Here is a 20,570-nt window from a genome sequence, read left to right on the forward strand (position 1 = left end):
TCTCTGGGTGAAAGCAGTGTTGGGGAAAGACCATGGCACAAACTTATCTTACTTGACAGAGCAGTAGCAGCAGGTGCAACATCATCAAGACTGGACCTGAAATGAAATTTTGGTGAAGTTGCCTATTTTTATTTGGCATTATTTTGATGACACTGCATTTCCTGGGTGAAATCTGCTTTATTTAAGACAAAAATACATATGATTTCTGGTTCTGTTGCAGTTCTGGATCATATATGAACAAATCACCCACTCCAGTCACAATCTGGGGAGAGTAATTCTTTTCTCTCAACACTGCAATCAGTCAGTGGCAAAAAGGAATCTTTTATTTAAAGATACTTAACTGCTGAGTTATCTAAACTTGGTTTGGGCATTCTGAAGCCGTTGAACTAAAATGAGGAAAAAATGAAGAAAGTGTCACGTTTGGTTTTGTGACAGTTTCTAAGGTATTTGTAAACCTGTACCATCCAAACAAGCACCTATGCAATGGGAACAATAAAGTTCAGCTTGATTTCAGGCTCTGCTGTTTAAATTATGAAGAAAGGGTTGATTCATGGAATAGAAATTGTAAGAAACTGCCTTCCCACAAACAGGTATTGCTGAAGAAAACATTGCATTACAATTTCTGATGGCAAGGTCAAGAGATCTCATTCCAGCACTTAGCGTTCAGCTTAATGTTACCCTAATGGGACCTTTGACATCTATCTGTGACCAGCAGTCACTGACAGGCTGGTAACTGTGCACCCCAAACCACTTCTGTGTCTATTTCTGTAAGGAAGGAAAAGCGTATCGCCTTGAGATTTCCTATTTTTACACTTTGTGCATATCAGATTTACTGCCTGGAGAATCCTCTGTGCTGTGTCCACATCTTTTCAATTAGCTGGGTGAGACTGGTGGTGGTTCTGATATCTTTTATAATGTACAGGCAATGTTTGTGTATTGTTTCTCATCTTGCATTGTTAATGCAAGATGACAAATAATGCAGAACTGTTGCCATTTTAAAGATGGGGAAACTGAGGCAGGAAGGAGATCAGTTGTCCCAGAGCTCAGTTTTAGTTTAGACTCATCAACAGACTCCATCTACAGTCAGGAATTCTTGAGTATGCCCACTGTGGGATTGTTTCACCCACCTCCCACACCTTCTTTGAGCTGGATTAATTGCTCCTGAGTGTGCTGCTCATGGGGTCACAGTTGGAGTCTGGTTGACTGACTTAACCCTGACACCTTTCAGAAAGCCAAAATTAAATGAAATTAATCCTGAACCATGTCAGTAGAGGTGTAACCAGAGACCATCAGGTAATTCCTCTTGACTATGTAAGTGGCAGCACATAGTGAATAATGCTGATGGGACTTGAGACTTCTTTAAAGGGTTCAAGAAGAATAAAAGGGTGAAAATAAATAATAATTATTCAAATACCTGTAGAAATGTGTTTATAGCCTCAGGCACCATAAAGTAGGCACATCTCCTCAATAGTAGGTTCTCATGGTGGGGACACATCTTTGTTGTTTCCTTTTGAAGTTAATTCCAAGTCCCAGAAACTGGTTCTGAATAAATTAGTAAAACAAAGATCCTACACGATGTCATTTTTGGGAGACAAAGTTACAGCTTCTGAGTGGGGGTAGCATAAAATTCAGGAGCAGGACAGATACCCAGATGAAAGGGGCTACAGGGGACATGCAAGCCTGTGTAACAAAACCAGGCTCTCCGTAACTCTTAAGAGATTTGAACAACCTTAGAAGATGGGTAAAACCATCAGCAGAGTGAAAATAAGAAGCTGAGTGTTAGTCTGCTTTGCCCAGGAGCTGTGAAGGGCAGAAATGTGGGTCTCTATCCAGCACTGGAGATTTAAGCCTACAAAATGTTTGTTGAAGACTCTCTGATTTTCTTGAGAGTTTAATATTGTGTAGATATCACATATGTTTAGCTGTGCAATAAAAGTATTGGACATCAGAGTTTGAGCTTGAGCTGGAATGATAATGATTCTGTGATCTTTGTTTAAAACAGCCTCAAAGCACCTTCCATCCATTCTCTTGCTTTTCCATCTCACATCAATGTTTTATGGAGGTTTATTAAGCAAGATGAACTTTTAGCCCAGCGTAAGCTATTTTGGCTTTTCCCCTCCGATGTAACTCACTGCTCTGCTTTGTTTTGTTTCCTTCCCTTGCACAGCTCCCAAAAAACCTCCCACCCAACCCCCATCTGACCCTGTGGTGAAAAATAAAACAGAAACCTCAGTGACCCTGGCGTGGTCCCCTCCGAGGATGGAGCGGCCCATCCCAGTGGACGGCTACATCGTGGAGCGCAAGAAACTCACTGGCTTCACCTGGGTGAGGTGCCATGAGTCCCACGTCCCCAGCCCCGAGCTCACGGTCAGCAACCTGCCAGAAGAGGCTGATTACCAGTTCAGAGTGTCTGCTGTCAATGCCTATGGACAGAGCCCCTACCTGGAGTTCCCTGGGAGCCTGCACCTCGGTGAGCACGAAACCAGCACTAAACGGGGTGGTCGGACACGTGGGTGCTCTGAAAACATTTTCCATGACTTTGAGGATGGAGAAATAGCCCAGCAAAATCCTCTTTGCCTTCACTGCTGGTTCTCCTGCTTCGTGCTAACCACTGACCTTCAGCAAAGGGAGGAAGGAAAAAGTGTCCAAACCCACCCCAGCGAGGGTCGTTGGGTTTCTGTGGCGGAGCTGTGGGTTCATGTTCCAATATCCCACATCAGGCTGTGGGGGAGGCAGAGCTCCCTGCTCTGCACCTTAAACCTGTAAATGCTTCTTCTGCACCCACAATGAAAAGAAAAATTAACATGGTCTTATGGTACAATTTTCAATATATAGACATGAGATATCGATCTTGCACCTAGAGAATATTTATGGGTGATCATACCATCATGAAAACCAATTTCTAGCCAGTCTCTCTTTAATCTAAGAGTTTCTAGGAGAAATCAAGGGGTTTTGCTTTATTTCTAGGGTGCCAATGTGCCCATACAATCATTGGGTGCAATGGGATTTCTTCTTCCTTTGAATCACTGCACTAGAAAATATCTGTACAGATATTGAAGACCCACGCAAACTTTGATCATGCTGTGTCTTGTGATTGTGTAATCCTTGTCCCTTGCTGTCTGAACATGCCTGTATTGTACTAGAGTATCTAGAACTGACTCATAGGGATATCTAAAAGTCCGTCCTTCTGAAATCTAAGACTAGTATTGGCTATTCAATAAACAACACACTTGCAGGGGACTTAGGGGTTTCTGGCCTATGCCTTTATAAATTTTAGGGATACAAAAAAAAATCAGTAAAATATGCCTGTTTTTCAAGAGCTGCAAAAACAGGACTCCAGAGGTCAATTACCTGCTGTAGAAGGAAACAAATCCTTTAGACCAACCATGCATTTCCTTCAGTGAATAAGAATTTTATAAAGCTGCATTAATTAATTTTCACATGTTGTTTACCCTGACCATTGTGGTTCCTAAGATGAGTTCTCCTCCATGGCAGTGTTGTTCTCAGAGGTGTGTGTTGTTCTTCCCTAGAACCCGTCCTGGCTGTGAAGAACCCCCTGACAACAGCTGAAGTTGCACCTGGAGGTGATGCCCTGTTCACTGTTGACCTGACCAAGACATGTTCTGGCACTTGGTACCTGAATGGCAAAGTCTTACAGGAAAGTGAGACCTACGTCATCAACAGAACCCAAACCACTCACACCCTGGTCATTAAAAATGTCACCAGGAAAGATGATGGGGCAGAAGTGAAATTTGTTGCCAATGACGTTGAGACCAGCACCAAGATGAGAGTGAGAGGTATTTATTGTCATTGCTGTCCATCCTTCTCCCACTCAGGAGGTGGTTGCTGGGATTTGAGGATTAAAACTGGGTCTGGAGGCTTTCCTTGGTCTGTGGGAAGCACCTGGAATTGTGTCATGTGGTTAATGTGTGTCCTGGCAATGACCTCACAGCTCACAGTGAGTGGATTTGGCCAGCTGGTGGTATCTGAACTAGATTGCTTCACATCAACTCATGAATTTTGGTCAAATTTATGTCATTCACAACCACCTGTCAGTGGACTCTGTCACCAAATCTGCCACTAATTCTGTCAGTGGATTCTGTCACCAAATCTGCCACTAATTCACCTTAAAGTTGTAATTTCAGCTCTAGCTTTGACCAGTCTCTTTGCCTGTAATAATCTCTCAAAAGTAAAAGAGCATTCATCACTAACAAAGCTTTTCTTGTAGGTTTTTTAGTCCACCATGTGTGGGATATAAAGTTAGTATGCTGGAGCTTGATTTAAGATCAAATTTTCCTCTCTGAAATGGCAGTACCATCTGTACCTACCACATTGCAAGGCAAGACATGATGAATTCATAACAAATAATTTCTTCTGGAAGGATATCTTTGGCTTAGGAGAAGATCTCTGCAGAAGCATGTTCAGAGTATTATTTATCAGTAGAAAAAAATGTGTTGGGCTTTTTTTCTTAGTAACTCTGAAAGTAAAAACAGATCAAGCTTTCTGAACTGAGAAAGAATGCACTGTATTGACATAAGTGTTGTTACAGTCCCACAAACTGAGTTCTACAGCACTTTCCTCTAACAAACTAAAAATGGAGCCCCATCTCTCTCTCTACAAGGCCTTTGAAGGATCAACTGACCAATTAAGAAATGACACCTCAATTATTTTTACTTTTAACCCAATAACCAACCACCCGCAATGGGGACTTTTTATCCAATTGCACAAAACCACCCAAACCCGTGAAGAAGAAGGAGAAGGACCAGCCTCCACCATAAAACCTCCATCTTGCTTTATATCCATTACTGTATTCTAAACCCTTAAACTCTGAGTTTCCCACCCTGTGATATCACACACTTCTATCCAAACTCCACACCCACAATCCCAGTTCTCTCATTCCATTTTGAAAGCTTCTCCACAGCCTCAGGTCAGTGCAGTGTTCTCTTGGGGGTCAGTGCCTGGCAGCACAGAAATCTGAAATTCTCAGCAGCCAGGGGTCCAACAGAGTGTGAGGGCAGGAAAAGGATCTAACACCTTCAGAGATCTCACAGTCTGCAGCAGGCCTGTATCAGGGATAAGTTATCATGATATAACTCAAAATAACAAAGCCTCTTGTCCTGGCAGGAGCTGCAGTGAGATTCACCAACAAGACCAAAGATGTAGAAAAAGTCTCAGCTCGGCTGAGGGAGGAAGCCAAACTCCAGGCTGAGCTTTCAGACACAGAGGCCACTGTGAAGTGGATGAAAGATGGGAAGGAGCTCAAGGCCAGTGAAAAATACGAGTTCCAAACTGTGGGCAAGAGGCACATCCTGAAAATCCGCAGTGCTGCTGAGGAGGACGCTGGAGTCTATGAGTGCTTCTGTGAAGGGGATAAAATGGTTTATCAGCTCTCAGTGAAAGGTGAGTGACTACCTGGGCTGCTCTGCACTGATGATCTTCCTGCCCTAAACCAGTGGAGCCATCAAGGCACACAAGGGGAGACTCCAGAGGGAGTTGGGTAATTGCCCATCAACATCCAGCCTTGATAATGTGTCCCACAGCAGAACTGGGGAGCAAATACAGCAACTGGACAGGTGCTAGGAGCTGTGCTTTCACTCCAATTGGCATCTTCATATCCCAGGGAATTTGGTGTAATTTCCTGAGGGTGAGTGGTGGGTAGGGAACAGTGCTCTTGAGATGAAGAAATCCAGCCCAGGGGCAGGACATGACACAGGGTCCTGCAGTTCTGGTTGTACAGAGACTTCAGTTCTGGTCATACAAGATCATCTTGGAATTGTGGGATTTGTGTTGGTTTTTTGTTTTTTGGTTTTTTTGGGTGGTTTTCTTTTGGTGGGTTTTTTTTGTTTGTTTGTTTTAAATTTTATTATTATTATTTGTTTGAGGATATTCTTGTTATTTTCTGTCAATACTGTGGTGGATAAGGGAAAAGACCTTTCCAGGGCACATCCTGTTTACAAAGGTGTTCAGATGTGTAGAAAAACAGCAGAGTTGCACTTTATTTTGATATTTCTTGAACCAACACTGTCTTACAGCTGATCTATTTTTTTTAGCTGTTCTTTCTTTCATGGCAGTCTCTACCTTTACCCTGAAACCAACATCATTAAGCCTCCTTCTTGCAAACCTTCCCATCTGTGCAAGATTTTATGAACTAGAGCAAAGCTGTCTCTGCCTTGAAGGGGACCAGGTTTTACCTAAAACCTCCAGTCTATCCCCAGACTGTTCCTCACATGGATCATCAGATGTCTGCTGAGGTTCAGAGCACAATGTCTAACCCATGGCCAGTCCAGCCTGTTGTCAGACTGTCACCAAAAGTGAAGGAAAAACAAAAACTCTCCAACAGCATTTTTCAGTGTTAGAGGATCAAGGCATCACTTTATTTCTGGTCAGGATATGCAACAGAAATAATATCATCCACACATTGCCTGGGTCATGGGAGGAAATCATGCCATCACACATGATGTTTACTTGATTTTTCAATTATACAGTCAAAACCCAGAGAAATTAATTGGTTCAATGTTCATTGGTGCCAGCTTCTGCAGTTCTTAGTATTTGGTTTCCTGTTGGTTATTGATCCCTTTGCCTTCAATGCTAATTGGGTTCTCATTCTGTGTTCTCTTATTGATCTTTTCTGAGACCAGGTGTCTCCAACCATGCCGGGGGTGATGTCTGGAGTTGATATTCATTAATGGTTATTACCTTTTTTCTATCTCCTGCACTACCCCCAGTCTGTTGAGGTGTTAAACTCATCAGGCCTCAAGTGGTGATAGAGTTCCTTGAAAAGAATCTTCAGTTCCTTTCCCCTGGGCAAAGACAAACAAAATCCCTGACTGGAGTTATATAAAAATTTTAAACTTTGTGTTGTTTAATACAATTTGACAGTTGTATTAAACAACTGTTGAATGTTTAATTTAACAATTAAACAGTTGTTAAATTAAACAATTCTGGAGGGATTTCAGAACCTATTTTTCTTTGAACTGGCAAGCTGGCACCTCACCCTCCTTGGTCTCTGTAGGAACAACAAAGCCTGAGAATATTGTGGGGTGTTTTTTCCTCATTTGACAACTTGTTTGGTCATTTCAAAGAGCAAAAAAAAAAAAAAGTTACTAAATCTATATAGAGAGGAATTTCTGTCTATAGCTGGCACCTGCTCTTGATTTTGATTTTTTTTTCCTCTCTTGCTCTGCCTCTTTAGCATCATTTTTCATGCTGACAGTTCTCCCCACATTTACTTGAATTACTTGATGGATGTTTCCATGTGGTTTTCATGGTGGTGTGCCTATCAAATGAGTGATCAATGTTATTATTTGAAATAACATAATAATAACCACATAATAAAACAACATAAAACATAATAAAAATAACATAATTATGACATAATAAACCAACATAAAAACATAATAAAATAATATAATAATGACATAATAAACCAACATAAAACATAATAAAATATTATAATAATAATAATAATAATAATAATAATAATAATAATAATAATAATAATAATAATAATGTTGTCAGTCTGCATTGACAAGCTGTGATTTAAAGTCTGCTGTTTACAGCTTGGTTCCTGGTGAATCACCTTTGGTGCCTCTCATCCTTGTGGGATGAGCCTCCCAAATGCTGTATCAACATTTTACCAACCATCACCACCGCCTTTTATCTGCCACAGGGAATCATTTGAGGAGCAGGTCAGCTGTAAGTGGCACGTGGGCATCACGTGGCTGCTGAGGGGCCACTGTGCCAAACCATGGCCACTGTGTCACTGTCTGGGCCTCCTGCCCAAACCAGCCAGAAATGCACTTGCCATTTGTCACTGCAGCCCCTGCAGTGCCCTGAGCTCCTCTGCCAGGCACCCTCTGACACATGACCTCCTCTGGTGACAAGGGACATCTGAGACGTCTCCTTCAGGCTGCTCTGGTTGTATTTTGCACTCTGGTTTTCTGGGGAAGGGAAAGGTGAATGAATGAACCAATCTCACTCTTCTTCCTCCCACAACCTTGAACCTGTGCACTGAGTTTCAGTAGTGCTGGGGAAAGAATGTCTCAGCAGTGCCCTTCCCTTCCCTTCCCTTCCCTTCCCTTCCCTTCCCTTCCCTTCCCTTCCCTTCCCTTCCCTTCCCTTCCCTTCCCTTCCCTTCCCTTCCCTTCCCTTCCCTTCCCTTCCCTTCCCTTCCCTTCCCTTCCCTTCCCTTCCCTTCCCTTCCCTTCCCTTCCCTTCCCATATTGGTGGGGTTGGCATTTTTTGCTTTGAGGCAATTGGTGACTCAATTATTTCATTCCACGTTAATATGATGCCAGATTTATTGTTTATTTTCTATGCTCCAGTTAATTTCCAGGAATAAATTTATATTCATTTTACTCCTATGAGGTATCCATATAGGTTATTAATTTTATGTAATTTAATTTATCTAGGTTATATTTTAACTTCTTCTGGAGTCAATTTACTTGGCAGGTGGTTGCAATATAATGATTGAGTAACCTTCCTGGCTTTACCTCCAGTTTATTTCTTTCCTCACCTCCCTTTAAAATATTAATTTAATAATATATTCATAAGATATTTTAATAACATAATTGCCGTGTTTCCTGGGGCTTCTTCTCCCTGGCTCAGGCTCTTGTGCCCTCTCTGTGCTCTGCTTTTTGGACATGGGATAATCAGGATTATAGTTGGAAATTTGCCTGCTTCTGCTTTGAAATCTAGTGATTAGATCCATAATGAAATAAATAGATTTTTGTCTTATGATGCATGAATACCAAATGTAGATGTCAATGTACATTTTTACTGCTGTGCACAGAATTCTTTACCAGAGCTGTGTCCCTGTTTTCTTTCAGCACTTGCAAACTTTGTAAACAAAGAGAAAACTGGAGGGGTTGTCAAGGCCATTGCTGGGAAACGGGCTGAGCTTGTGTCTGAGACCTCTGAGGCCAACATCATGGTGAAGTGGTACAAAGATGGGAAGGAGATCACAGCCAGCAAGAAATTCACCATGGAAGACAAAGGAAAGCTGCACAAGCTTGTGGCTTCAGCTGTGACAAAGGAAGATGAAGGAACTTACACCTGCAAAATTGGGGATGACACCCTTACTTTTGATTTAAAAGTCTCAGGTAAGTTTGTACTGCAAGTGTGGGGTCAGAGTCTGTGTGGGAAACGCAGGATTTTGTTCTTTAGACTTGTCCTACCTTACAAACTGACAGATTTTTGGGCCAAGGTTGCACAGCACTTGGAGAGGTTTATGACCCTTGTTGTGATCCTGGTGCAAACCCAGAGTATGGGCAAATAATATAACAATGCTGTGATTTATTTGAGTCAGCTCAAGCTTTTTCCAGGGCTGGAGCCCAACCCAAACATGATGCTGGCTGAACAGCTGGCAGCCACATCTGGCCTCTATTCTTTCAGCTCAGCCTGTGCATCATCCTAGGACCACCTTGGTGAGGGGTTCAAAGCCTTGCTGTGACTCCTTTGGCAGGTTTAATTCCTGATTTTGAGAGTTGAACATCTCCTGCTGTTCCCAAAGGACACTGTGATCTCAGGGATCCCTCCCTGTGGTGCTGTGACTCCATGTGTCACGTGCCCATCACACAAAGCACGTGGCTGTCAGGCCAAACCCAGAAGAGAAATGCTTGTCACCACTGCATTCCAGCCCAGGATGGAGCCAGAGTATAAAATGACACAAGAACTCATCAGTGAAATTCAATATCTGTGAAATTCAGCTGATTCCAGTTGCATGCTTGTGGGAACTTTTCTCCTAAATGGGGTTTTCTACCTTGTGCCTGGAGCCTAATTTTTAACCTGGTCCTAAATTTAAGATTGAAACTCTCCTGAAAGCTTCTCCTGGCATGTCTGCAGTACAATGCAGTTCAACAGAAGTCACAACTGAGTTCTTGTGACCTGTCACAGAATATCCAGGTTGCTGTGATGCTGTCCATGAGCTAACTAAAGACTCAGCAAAGCTGATTAATTTAGGACAGCACTTGTCTGGAGGGATTGCTGCAGGATTTAGTGAGCTGGAGGGAGTGGTGTTTGCTCAGGTGTTCACTCTGCATCTCACCTGCAGTTCTCTTCTGAGAATGCAACATCATGCAATTTCTCCTGGAGTGTAATTCCCAGTTTCTGACTTATTGAAAAACTGGTCTGAAACCAGGTTCTGCCCAAACTGCCCCCTCAAAAGGCAGTTTGTGCAATCTGATTTATCCTGTCTGATTAGAGCTGTCAAAGCTGGATTTTAGAAGTGTTCTGGTTGTGCATTTGTCTGAGCATCAGGTACAGAGGATTGCTTGGTATAAACTTTTTGCTGGCTATGGGCAGGTTGGGTGAATGTCACCTGTATCTCCTATCACATGGCTGAGGCAAAGAAAACTGGTGTCTGCTAAATCCCAGAATCACAGAAAGGTTTGGGTTGGGAGCTTAAAGCTCATCCAGTTCCACCCCTGCCATGGCAGGGACACCTTCCACTATCCCAGAGTGCTCCAAGCCCCATCCAGTCTGGCCTTGGGCACTTCCAGGGATCCAGGGGCAGCCCCAGCTGCTCTGGGCACCTGTGCCAGGGCCTCACCACCTTCACATGGAAGAATTTATTCTGAATACCCCATTTAACACCACTCTCTGGCAGTTTGAAGTTGTTATGCTATGTTCTATCCCCAAAAATTTTTGGTGAGCAAGGATTGAGTTACAACCTGGTGGCAACACCTTAGCCAGGCCAGCTTCCTCCTTGTTCCATGTGTCACCATGAACATTTTCCAGGGTGCTGAGGAGCTGCACTGCACACTCAGGGGGTGGTCTCAGGGCAGGGAATTGATCTGCCTTGAGGATAATGGCACACCCCAATAACCCCAAAAACCCTGAACAGCAGGATTCTGGAGGGACCACCTGCCTTTGGTCAGATAATTGTTGAAGGATACGTCAGTCCTAATGAATGGACATTTTAATTAAATACTTGCCTGGCATGGCAATTGTCCTTGGGGTGCTCAGTGATGGAAAGCAGCAGTTGCTGCTAAAGGAAATGCAATACTGAGCAGAGTTTGGCTCCAGGTGGCAGCCATCAGCCTGCTCTTCAGGCCGGGGCTGCCCTGGTGGAACAAAGGCTCTGAAATACCTGACATGCCCATCAGATATTGCTCCTTGGCTTAGGGACAGGATGTGTTGGGGAGGTTTGCTCACATTTTACACCAAGGTCTCTGTCTTCACTTGATTGCCTTTAAAGACAGGCAATCTTTGATTTTTACCATTGCAAACAGGTGAAATTGCAGTTGATATAAGTTTGCAATTGATAAAAATGTTGTGTTGTTGCTGCCTACATGACAAATACCCTGTGTTTGCACAGCCTGTATGTGCTGCCAGCAGGGTTTGGGCTGAGCTATCCAAGCAGGAACCTCCACTGAGCTGTGTGAGCAGTTCTGAGTTCTCTGCTGGGAAGATCAGTTTCAACCAAAAGATATGAGATTATTGACTCCTATGTTCATGGAAATATGGAATGCTTTAGGTTGGAAAGGGTCTTAAAAACCATCTCCTTCCAACCCCCTGCCATGGGCAGGGATGTCTTCCACTAGACCAGGTTGCTCAGAGCTTTTTCCTAACTTGGAGAATATTTTATCAATGAGATTATCCCATATGTGCCCTGGCCTGGAGAGGAATTAGTCCAGTAGGATGGTACTGTATACAAGGAGCTGCAGGAATGGGCTCAGAAATGTTTAAAAAAGGCTCTTCATTGCCTCTAACTAATTTTTCTGAGACTTCCCAGGTCTTTTCAAAGCTGTTTCTGCCCTCAGACATCAACACATATCCCCCAGAGCTTGCTTGACTTTGGGATCAAGGAGTGATAAACAAAGTGTGAACAACTTGAGGGTGTCTCAGCTTGATTTGAAAGATCCAGGAGGATGTAGGGCACATGAAGGGGATTTCCCTGTAACTGAGAGCAATTATCTGAAGATCAGAGGGGTTTGCACCATCTGTCAGAGAGGCATCAAGAGTGTGTGATAATGGAATAAAGATCAATAACCACTGTATCCTAACTTAGTGCAGATAAACCTGCACCAAGGCACAAATCCTTTTCTCTTTTCCACTCCAGATGAAGCTGTTACTTTTGTCAACCAGCCCAAAACTACTCCAGAAGTGTCAGTCAGTCCTTCTGAGAACCTGGAGCTGGTGTGTGAGGTGTCAGCTGCAGGTGGGGCCGTGGTGTGGAGGAAGGATCACACTGAGGTGAAGCAGGACCAGAGGACAACAATTGTCTGCCAGGGGACACAACGCAAGCTCATCGTCAAGAAGGTGACACAGCAAGACCAAGGCAGCTACACCTGTGAGACAAAGGACGACAGAACAACATTCCAAGTCAAAGTCAGAGGTGAGAAAGTGAATTCCAGGAATTCCAAAGGTAAAGGAGAATTCCATTTGGAGTGGTGTCTTGCATCCAGAGGATCATCTCACAATATCCCTGGGGTGAAAGATCTCAACCCAGATCTTAACCATTGTACTCAATTTTTTTTTTTTTGGTAACTTTCATAACAATATTTTATACAAATGGTTTTGCATCCATGACTAGTTGTGACCACAAAAAAAAAAAAAGAAAGGAAAGGATGGAAATTCCTTCTCCTCTCACAATTAGCTGGTGTATCTGCAGAAAAACTCCCATGGGAAAACAGTGTGAGACATGGATAGCAGAGGGATGGATAAAGGGGAAGGGAAAGGTGTTTTGAAGAGCTCTGATTAGATCCCATCCCTTCAACATTGGATGGGGCTTGGAGCAGTGTGGTCTAGTGGAACCTGCCCATGGCAGGTGGGTTGGATTGTGAGCATCTTTAAGGTCACTTCCAGGAAACCATTCCATGATTAGATGGAAAACAATAGAATTATCCCAAATAGGCAAAAAAAGATAAATGGTTCATGGACCTAAGGATACAGGTGCTGTTCCCTTCTGAATCACTGGAACCTTGGAGAGACATAGGGAGAGAAAAAGAGGGAAGAGGGAGGAGGGTTCAGGCAATGTGAGTTGGTGCTCCAAGTCCTACATTTAAATCTGTCCTAAAACTGAGTTTTTAACATTACCCTGGAATTCCCATCAAATTCCCATTCCTATTCACCTCTTAGCAAGGCAGAGATGAAGGCACTTTCTTGCACTAATGGCCCATCATGATATTACCTGTGGGGTCAAGTCCAGTGAAATAGGAGGAACATGATTAAACACCAGAGACAACGACTGCAAAAAGCTGGGTATGACTGTTGGGCTTTCCTTGCAGAGCCAGAGGCTGTGTTTACAAACAAGGAGAAGGTGCAGAAAGAGGTGAAGGCTGCACTGTCAGAAAATGCCACGCTGAGCTGCGAGGTGGCCCAGGAGAAAACAGAGGTGAAGTGGTACAAGGATGGGAAACTGATCACCTCCAGCAAGAAGTTCAAGGTGGAGTCGGAGGGCAAATTGCGTCGTCTGGTGGTGGGTCAGGTGGAGAAGAAAGATGCAGGGGAGTACACCTGTGAGGCTGCTGGCCAAAAACTCACCTTCAGGATTGATGTCACAGGTGGGACATTGTTCATTCTCATCACAGAAAGGTCCCTTAATACCAAAAGTGCCACACTTTGGGCTCCAGTTTCTGTGCAGCTGCAAACTTCGAGTAGGGATGGAGATCAACCACTCATCCACTGCCACATTGATGCTGACAGCTGGACATCTTCATCCATGGGGTGGATCCCCCTCAGTGCCCCTTGGTGTTTTCTGATTTCCCAGTAATGGAAAGATAGACAAGTTTCCATCCCATCCCATCCCAATCCTATCCCCAACCCATCCCATCCCGCCTTTATAAGGATAAAGGTAAGGTTGTCTCCCAGATATGTAGGAAAAATAAGTCTGCAAGAAGTAGGAAAACAGGCTCCTAGAATGAATAAGGCTTCCATAGAGGTCCCAGTGGGAAATGAGATTCGGTATTTATTTATCCATTACATTCTGGAACAAAGCAATGGGTTTCTTGTGGAGATGAGAAGAAGCTGAAATCCTGAGGCATGGGATCATTTTCCTCAGAAATGGCTGATGTGTTGTCCTCAGGCATGACAAAGGCCCACATCCTTTCTGAGCATTAAAAAATACCAGAGATGTGGGAGTTGTCATGTTTTTAATTTGGGTTTGATCACTTTGGACAGCATCAATTTACGTGTGATTTTAAAATTACTTCTTCCACTCTACAGAAGCAGAGGATGCATTTATCCACAAGGACAAAGTGAAGAAAGAGGTGAAGGCTGCACTGTCAGAAAATGCCACGCTGAGCTGTGAGGTGGCCCAGGAGAAAACAGAGGTGAAGTGGTACAAGGATGGGAAACTGATCACCTCCAGCAAGAAGTTCAAGGTGGAGTCGGAGGGCAAATTGCGTCGTCTGGCGGTGGGTCAGGTGGAGAAGAAAGACGCAGGGGAGTACACCTGTGAGGCTGCTGGCCAAAAACTCACCTTCAGGATTGATGTCACAGGTGGGAGACAAATTTTGGGTTGCATTTCGTTGACTTTTCTTTGTATCTGGGTCTTTTCCCCCATTTTCTCTGATGCAATATTAGAAAAGGTGTTAAAGTACTTTCTGAGCTGCTGTTTCAGTGAGGTTGTGTAGGACTGGGCAGATCTGGAGCTGTTCATATCCTGATGTCAGCTTCTCACCTTCCCTGTATATCTCCTTCAGCTGAGGAACTGAACAAGATTTCTCAATATATTCAAATACATTTCCCAGTAGCAGGCGCTGTGTTCCAAAATCTCTTCCAGTTTTATCACCAGTACTGGTTTTCCTCCTCCTGTTACGGGCATTCTTCCATGGAAATCACTGTTTTCCTTCCTCTTTTTTTGCAAGTGATAGGGCAAGAGTGAATGGTCTCAAGTTCCACCAGAGGTTTAAGTTTGATATTAGAAAAAAATTTCTTAACCCAAAAGGTTGTCAGGCATTGGAACAGGCTGTCCAGGGAAGTGGTGGGGTCTCCATCCCTGGAAGGGTTTAAAAGCTGTGTGGATGTGGCACTTGGGGACCTGGCAGTGCTGGGGGGACAGTTGGACTCAATGACCTTCCAAGTTTTTTCCAGCCTAAATGATTCTGTGATTTCTTTGGTCTCAGTATTATTTGACAAAATATTTGGTGAATTTTATCTCAGGCTCTGGGCAGCCATGGACACCAGCTACATTCTGAGTGATCATTTCTGAATTTGATGTTAAGAAAGGGTTTGGTGGTTTGTTTTAATATTTATAACACTCCACCATCTTTACAGCAAAATCCCTCTTTTTTAATATGAAAATTCTTGTCTCATATGCAAAGGTGATCAGAAGAGGGAAGCAATTTTCACCTCTGTTTTCTTTTAGAACCAAACAGAGGTTTGGCATTTTATCAAGCAGTGTAGAGGAACAGCTGTGTTGGGAATTTATTGACTCCACTCTGTGTGGGATACCCAGGTTGTGAGCTGGGGCATTTTGGGTCTTTTTCATTCTTTGTGTAGCTCATTCTTTGGCTGAGGGAGCTGCCAGTTTCACTGGAGTTTAGGTAAGGAAGGAAGGATAACTAAGTATAGATTTGAGAGGCGTCTTCCAGAGAAAATTCAATATGGACATTGATAGACTATCATAAAAGCACAGAGTAATTTGGGTTGGAAAGGACCTTAAAGATCACCTCATTCCCACCCCCTGCTCATGGGCAGGGACAGCTTCCACCATTCCAGGGTGCTCCAAACCCTGTCCAGCCTGGCCTGGAACACTTCCAGGGATCCAGGGGCAGCCTCATCTTCTCCAGGCAAAATTGTTATAAACCAAATTCATTGTTTGCTGCTGACGCTGCTTCATACATTACTGCAGAGGCATAGTCAGGAAACAAAAATTTAGTGTTTTACACACAAACCTCTCTCTCTGAGGGAGCTGCCTGCCCCAGAAAAGTTTCCAGCTCTCTTTCCAGGGTGGCACAGGGTAATGTGACCCCTTGCCCTGTGCCACCAGCCTGCCTTAGCTACCGTTGCTGTATTGCTCATGGGGACAGCTGTAGCACGACGTGCCACTCCAGCCCTGGCTGGAAAATGATCCAGTGTGAAAGTCAGGAGGGATTATGCGTACTCAGAGTGCTTGGCTCTCCTGCTGCAGAAACCCTTCTCTTACTGGTTTATCCCAGAGTGCAGCGGATTTCTGGGTCTTAATTTATCCTGGTGCCGTTGCGCTTGGAAAGCTTTTTCAGGGTTCCTGTACTCCAGGGCTCCACTGGAAGCATAAAACTTTCCTTGTTTAAGGACAGGTTGAAGGTTAGATGTCAGATTAGGTTAGTGTTGGGTTTTGGGATGGCACTGTAATTTATGGGTTAATAAAAAATTCAGCTGCTACACACCTTGGGACTGAGTTGCACACGTAGAAAAAGAACTGATTCTGAAATATTAGTATTTCAGCATTCAGGGTATGCAGTGAAATCCATATTTTAAATCAGTGAAACTTTCATGTCCTGAAAATATTTTTCCTCATTTCCACTGAATCTTCACTAACCAGTTTCACTTAAGGCTGGAAATGTCATCTTCACTGAATAGTTGTTTAAATTTAAAATAAGTTTCTAAAAGAGATTATTAACTGGTGTAAATCACTTTGGAAGCTGATTAAACGTTTTAGTCACACTTCCTATCTGTGTAAAAATGGTTTATATGAAAGGTCAAGAATGTAAAGGACAAGTGAGATCAGCCTGGAATATTCCTGCTCTGCTAACCTGACATTTTAAATACAGCCCTCATAGACACAGACTTGTTTTATTACCTTTTTTGAATACACTCTGCATATTCACACTCAGAGTTGTAGATGGGAGTTTAAATATTAATATTTTTGCAATCAGTTTTGAATGCAAAGCTTGGTGCGTGCTTGAGCCCTTTCAGGTGTCAAAATGCTGCTGACGTGTCCCTTTGAGGAGCTTTGCATCACCCAGCACAGACCATGTGCCTTCTAAATGACAACAGCATCTCCTCACACCCTTTCCACAGCCAACATAAACAGAGGAGCTCAAACTCAGAGCTCCTGAGCTGGATTCCTGCTCTGTGTTGCTCCCTGCAGGACTCCTCTCTTTCTGTGGACTGTGCAATATTCACAGCAAGGCTGTGATGTGGCCAGGAGCACACGTGGTGCCACTGTCAGCAATGGAGGAACCCGACCTGAGCTTACTCCTGCTCCTCACCCTCCCAGGCAGCTGCTGCTGCTTGGAGCACAGACGTGATGGAGACAGGAGAAAGTCATCCAGGAGGAGCCAAGGATGGCCCCAGGAGGCTGCAGGGGCTGGCTGGGGAGAGGAAGGCAGTAGCACAGGGGATAGAAGTGGCTCAGCATCCCCGAGAGCCTCCCAGGTCACAGAATCACCCAGGTTGGGAAAGCCCTCCCATCCCAGCTGTGCCCAACCTTGTCCCCAGCCCAGGGCACTGAGTGCCATGTCCAGATGTTCCTGGGACACCTCCAGGGATGGGCACTCCAAACCTCCCTGGGCAGCTCCTTCCAGTGCCTGACCACCCTTTCCATGGGGAAATTCCTGCTGGTGTCCAACCTGACCCTCCCCTGGCCCAGCTTCAGGCCATTCCCTCTCATCCTGGCTCTTGTTCTCTGGGAGCAGAGCCCAACTCCCCATGGCTGCACCCTCCTGTCAGGAGGGTTTGCTGGAAAATCACAGAATTTTTAGGAAATAAAAATACACTTCTGTGGTGTTGTGAGGGTCCCGGGACGAGGTGAGAGATGAGAATTTGACTCCATGTTCTCAGAAGGCTGATTTCTTATTTCATGATATTATATTATATTAAAAGATATACTAAAACTATACTAAAGAAAGAGAAAAGGATACATCAGAAGGCTAAACAAGAATAAATAATAAAAACCTGTGACTGACCAGAGAGTCCGACACAGCTGGACTGGGATTGGTCATTAAGTAAAAACAATTCACATGCTGGGATAATAAATTCTACAAATCACATTCCAAAACAGCAAAACAGAGAGAAACTAAAGCTTCCCAGCTTCCCAGGAGAGGAAATCCTGGTGAAGGGATTTTTCATAAAATATCATGGTGACATACTTCAAATTTTATGTGCTAGTTTTTTGTGTAATGTTCATCAAGTGCTTTTCCATGTTGAGAACTGTATCTTTGTCCTGTCTTTGAGATTGAGTTACAAGGTATTTCCTGAGCAACACCCGGTTTTGATCTTAAAATACCTGGTAAAATCCTTTGAATAATGTGATAGTGGAGGTGGCAACTCACCATTGTGCTGTATTTGGCTCATTCCAAATGTGAGGAGTAGAAATATCATCAAGAAGCAAGAGAGGATTTTATCTTTATATTAATTCATTTTTGTATTAATTGTGAGAAATTTACAGATGGGGTGGTTGAGTTGTTCATGAGGACAAGTCAGAGAAGGATGATAATTACATGGACTGTATTTTGAGGGTACATTGTTTTATTTATATGATAAATAGAACTGCAAAACTGGGTAACTTACAAGAGTTTAATATAGAATTATTTCTGTTGGAAAAGACCTTTAAGATCATCATGCCCAGTGGTGAAACCAGCACTGCCAAGTCCAAGATCCTGCAGAGCATCTACACCTCATACAAGCAAGAACTTCTTGACAACAGATATTTACATCTTACGTATTTTCCCTATTTCAGAGGCAGAAGACGCCTTTATCCACAAGGAGAAGGTGCAGAAAGAGGTGAAGGCTGCACTGTCAGAAAATGCCACGCTGAGCTGCGAGGTGGCCCAGGAGAAAACAGAGGTGAAGTGGTACAAGGATGGGAAACTGATCACCTCCAGCAAGAAGTTCAAGGTGGAGTCGGAGGGCAAATCACGTCGTCTGGTGGTGGGTCAGGTGGAGAAGAAAGATGCAGGGGAGTACACCTGTGAGGCTGCTGGCCAAAAACTCACCTTCAGGATCAATGTCCCAGGTGAGAGGATGTGCTGCATCCCTGGTTTACACCCTGAAAAAGCAAAATTCCTGGTTTTCATCCTGAAAAAATTGAAGGAGGGGAAGGTTATATGACTTGTCAAACTCCATCTCAGCAGGCCATCCCTTAACTGGTGGTTTACTCATGAAATTGTGTTTGTGCTGTTAGATCTGTCTTTGTTTTTTAGAAACTGAGCATGCAGTGGATTTCTGTAGCCCCAAACTCAGGTCAGGCTGAAAATCACTGGGGAATTTCCCTGGGAATCTTGGGGAGATGCACTGATAGCAAAGTGAGAATGCAGGAGTTACTGGAGTAATCAAAGAGCACAGCAAATCTGAGCACAGGCATTCTCTTGTGAAAGCTCCTTTCTGAAATATAGTTTATTATAGAGAAACCTTTATATTATGGCCTCTGTCAACTGGATGGAAATGCCAGAACTGTTCTCAGAAGCACGAAATGAGGAAACCAGCTCTTTTCACCTTGATATTCAAGACAGCTTGTAATCTTGATATCCTTCAGTTGGATCCCAATGAATTTAAAGCAAATTGAAGAGTTCATACATTAGATTTATTTTTGGCTGTGGCATGGTACAAATACAATTGGGGCTGGCTAATTTTCATTTATTAGAAAAAAAAATTTAGGGATGACACATCTTGAGAACAGTTGGGAGATAAAGATACAGACGCAGAATAGGCTCACAAAGTTTGTTTTCCCAACACTATCTTTGTTTGTTGGCAAAGTAAATCACAAATCTTGGGTTGGTTGGGCAATTTAATGCTTCTCCTCTTACAGCAAACATAATTCTGAGAGACCTCATCCACCTTAGTGCCGCTGGATTTTGGGATATGTTACTTTCTTCAGATTATGAAGAAAGGTAGTGGTGGAAATTAAAGCAATTTTGTGGCTATGTCTTGGACTACCAGAGAATGACTCCTTCACTGGCACTTGATGTAATTCAAATGTTAAAAGTTCAGTAGATGATGGTGGCAGGGAATGTGAATGGGAAAATAATTTCAGCACCCCAATTGAAAAGGTGATGTGTGCATTTCGGAAGGGATCTGTGAATTTTCAAAATCTGGCCTTTGTATCCTCAATTGCAGAGCCAGAAGATGCCTTTATCCACAAGGAGAAGGTGCAGAAAGAGGTGAAGGCTGCACTGTCAGAAAATGCCATGCTGACCTGCGAGGTGGCTCAGGAGAAAACAGAGGTGAAGTGGTACAAGGATGGGAAACTGATCACCTCCAGCAAGAAGTTCAAGGTGGAGTCAGAGGGTAAATCGCGTCGTCTGGTGGTGGGTCAGGTGGAGAAGAAAGATGCAGGGGAGTACACCTGTGAGGCTGCTGGCCAAAAACTCACCTTCAGGATCGATGTCCCAGGTAGGAGAAGGTTCTTTGGCCCATTGGTGTTATTTCTAGAATCTTTAGGAAAATTAACATTATTTTACAAGTCTTCTTCGTGTTATGCTTCAAATTTTTGGAGTACATCGTTGGCATGCCCTAGGATGGGTACAAATGCAAGTTTTCTTCATGTATTCTATGTAAAACATTTAAAATCCTTGAAACAGGGAGCTGAATCCCTGAAAAATTTTGGAAACCACTGGAGGGAAAGGGCTGTAAAAAAGGTACTGATTGTGCATCTCCTACTTCCCATCTTGGGACAATGACAGCAAATCTCAGCTCATTCTCAG

At 43.5% G+C, this 20,570-nt stretch overlaps 1 protein-coding gene across 1 annotated transcript in view; it reads left to right on the top strand.

Moving 5' to 3' along the window:
* OBSCN (obscurin, cytoskeletal calmodulin and titin-interacting RhoGEF) overlaps positions 1 to 20,570 on the top strand; it is a 159,326-nt gene that overhangs the window by 23,248 nt on the left and 115,508 nt on the right. Inside the window, 9 exon segments of the mRNA XM_030971157.1 lie at positions 2,168 to 2,470; positions 3,531 to 3,797; positions 5,125 to 5,400; positions 8,829 to 9,101; positions 12,062 to 12,337; positions 13,230 to 13,505; positions 14,167 to 14,442; positions 18,608 to 18,883; positions 19,984 to 20,259. Coding sequence (XP_030827017.1) covers positions 2,168 to 2,470; positions 3,531 to 3,797; positions 5,125 to 5,400; positions 8,829 to 9,101; positions 12,062 to 12,337; positions 13,230 to 13,505; positions 14,167 to 14,442; positions 18,608 to 18,883; positions 19,984 to 20,259 — 2,499 coding nt within the window.

This window comes from Camarhynchus parvulus, chromosome 2 (assembly GCF_901933205.1).
Source record: "Camarhynchus parvulus chromosome 2, STF_HiC, whole genome shotgun sequence".
NCBI lineage: Eukaryota > Metazoa > Chordata > Aves > Passeriformes > Thraupidae > Camarhynchus > Camarhynchus parvulus.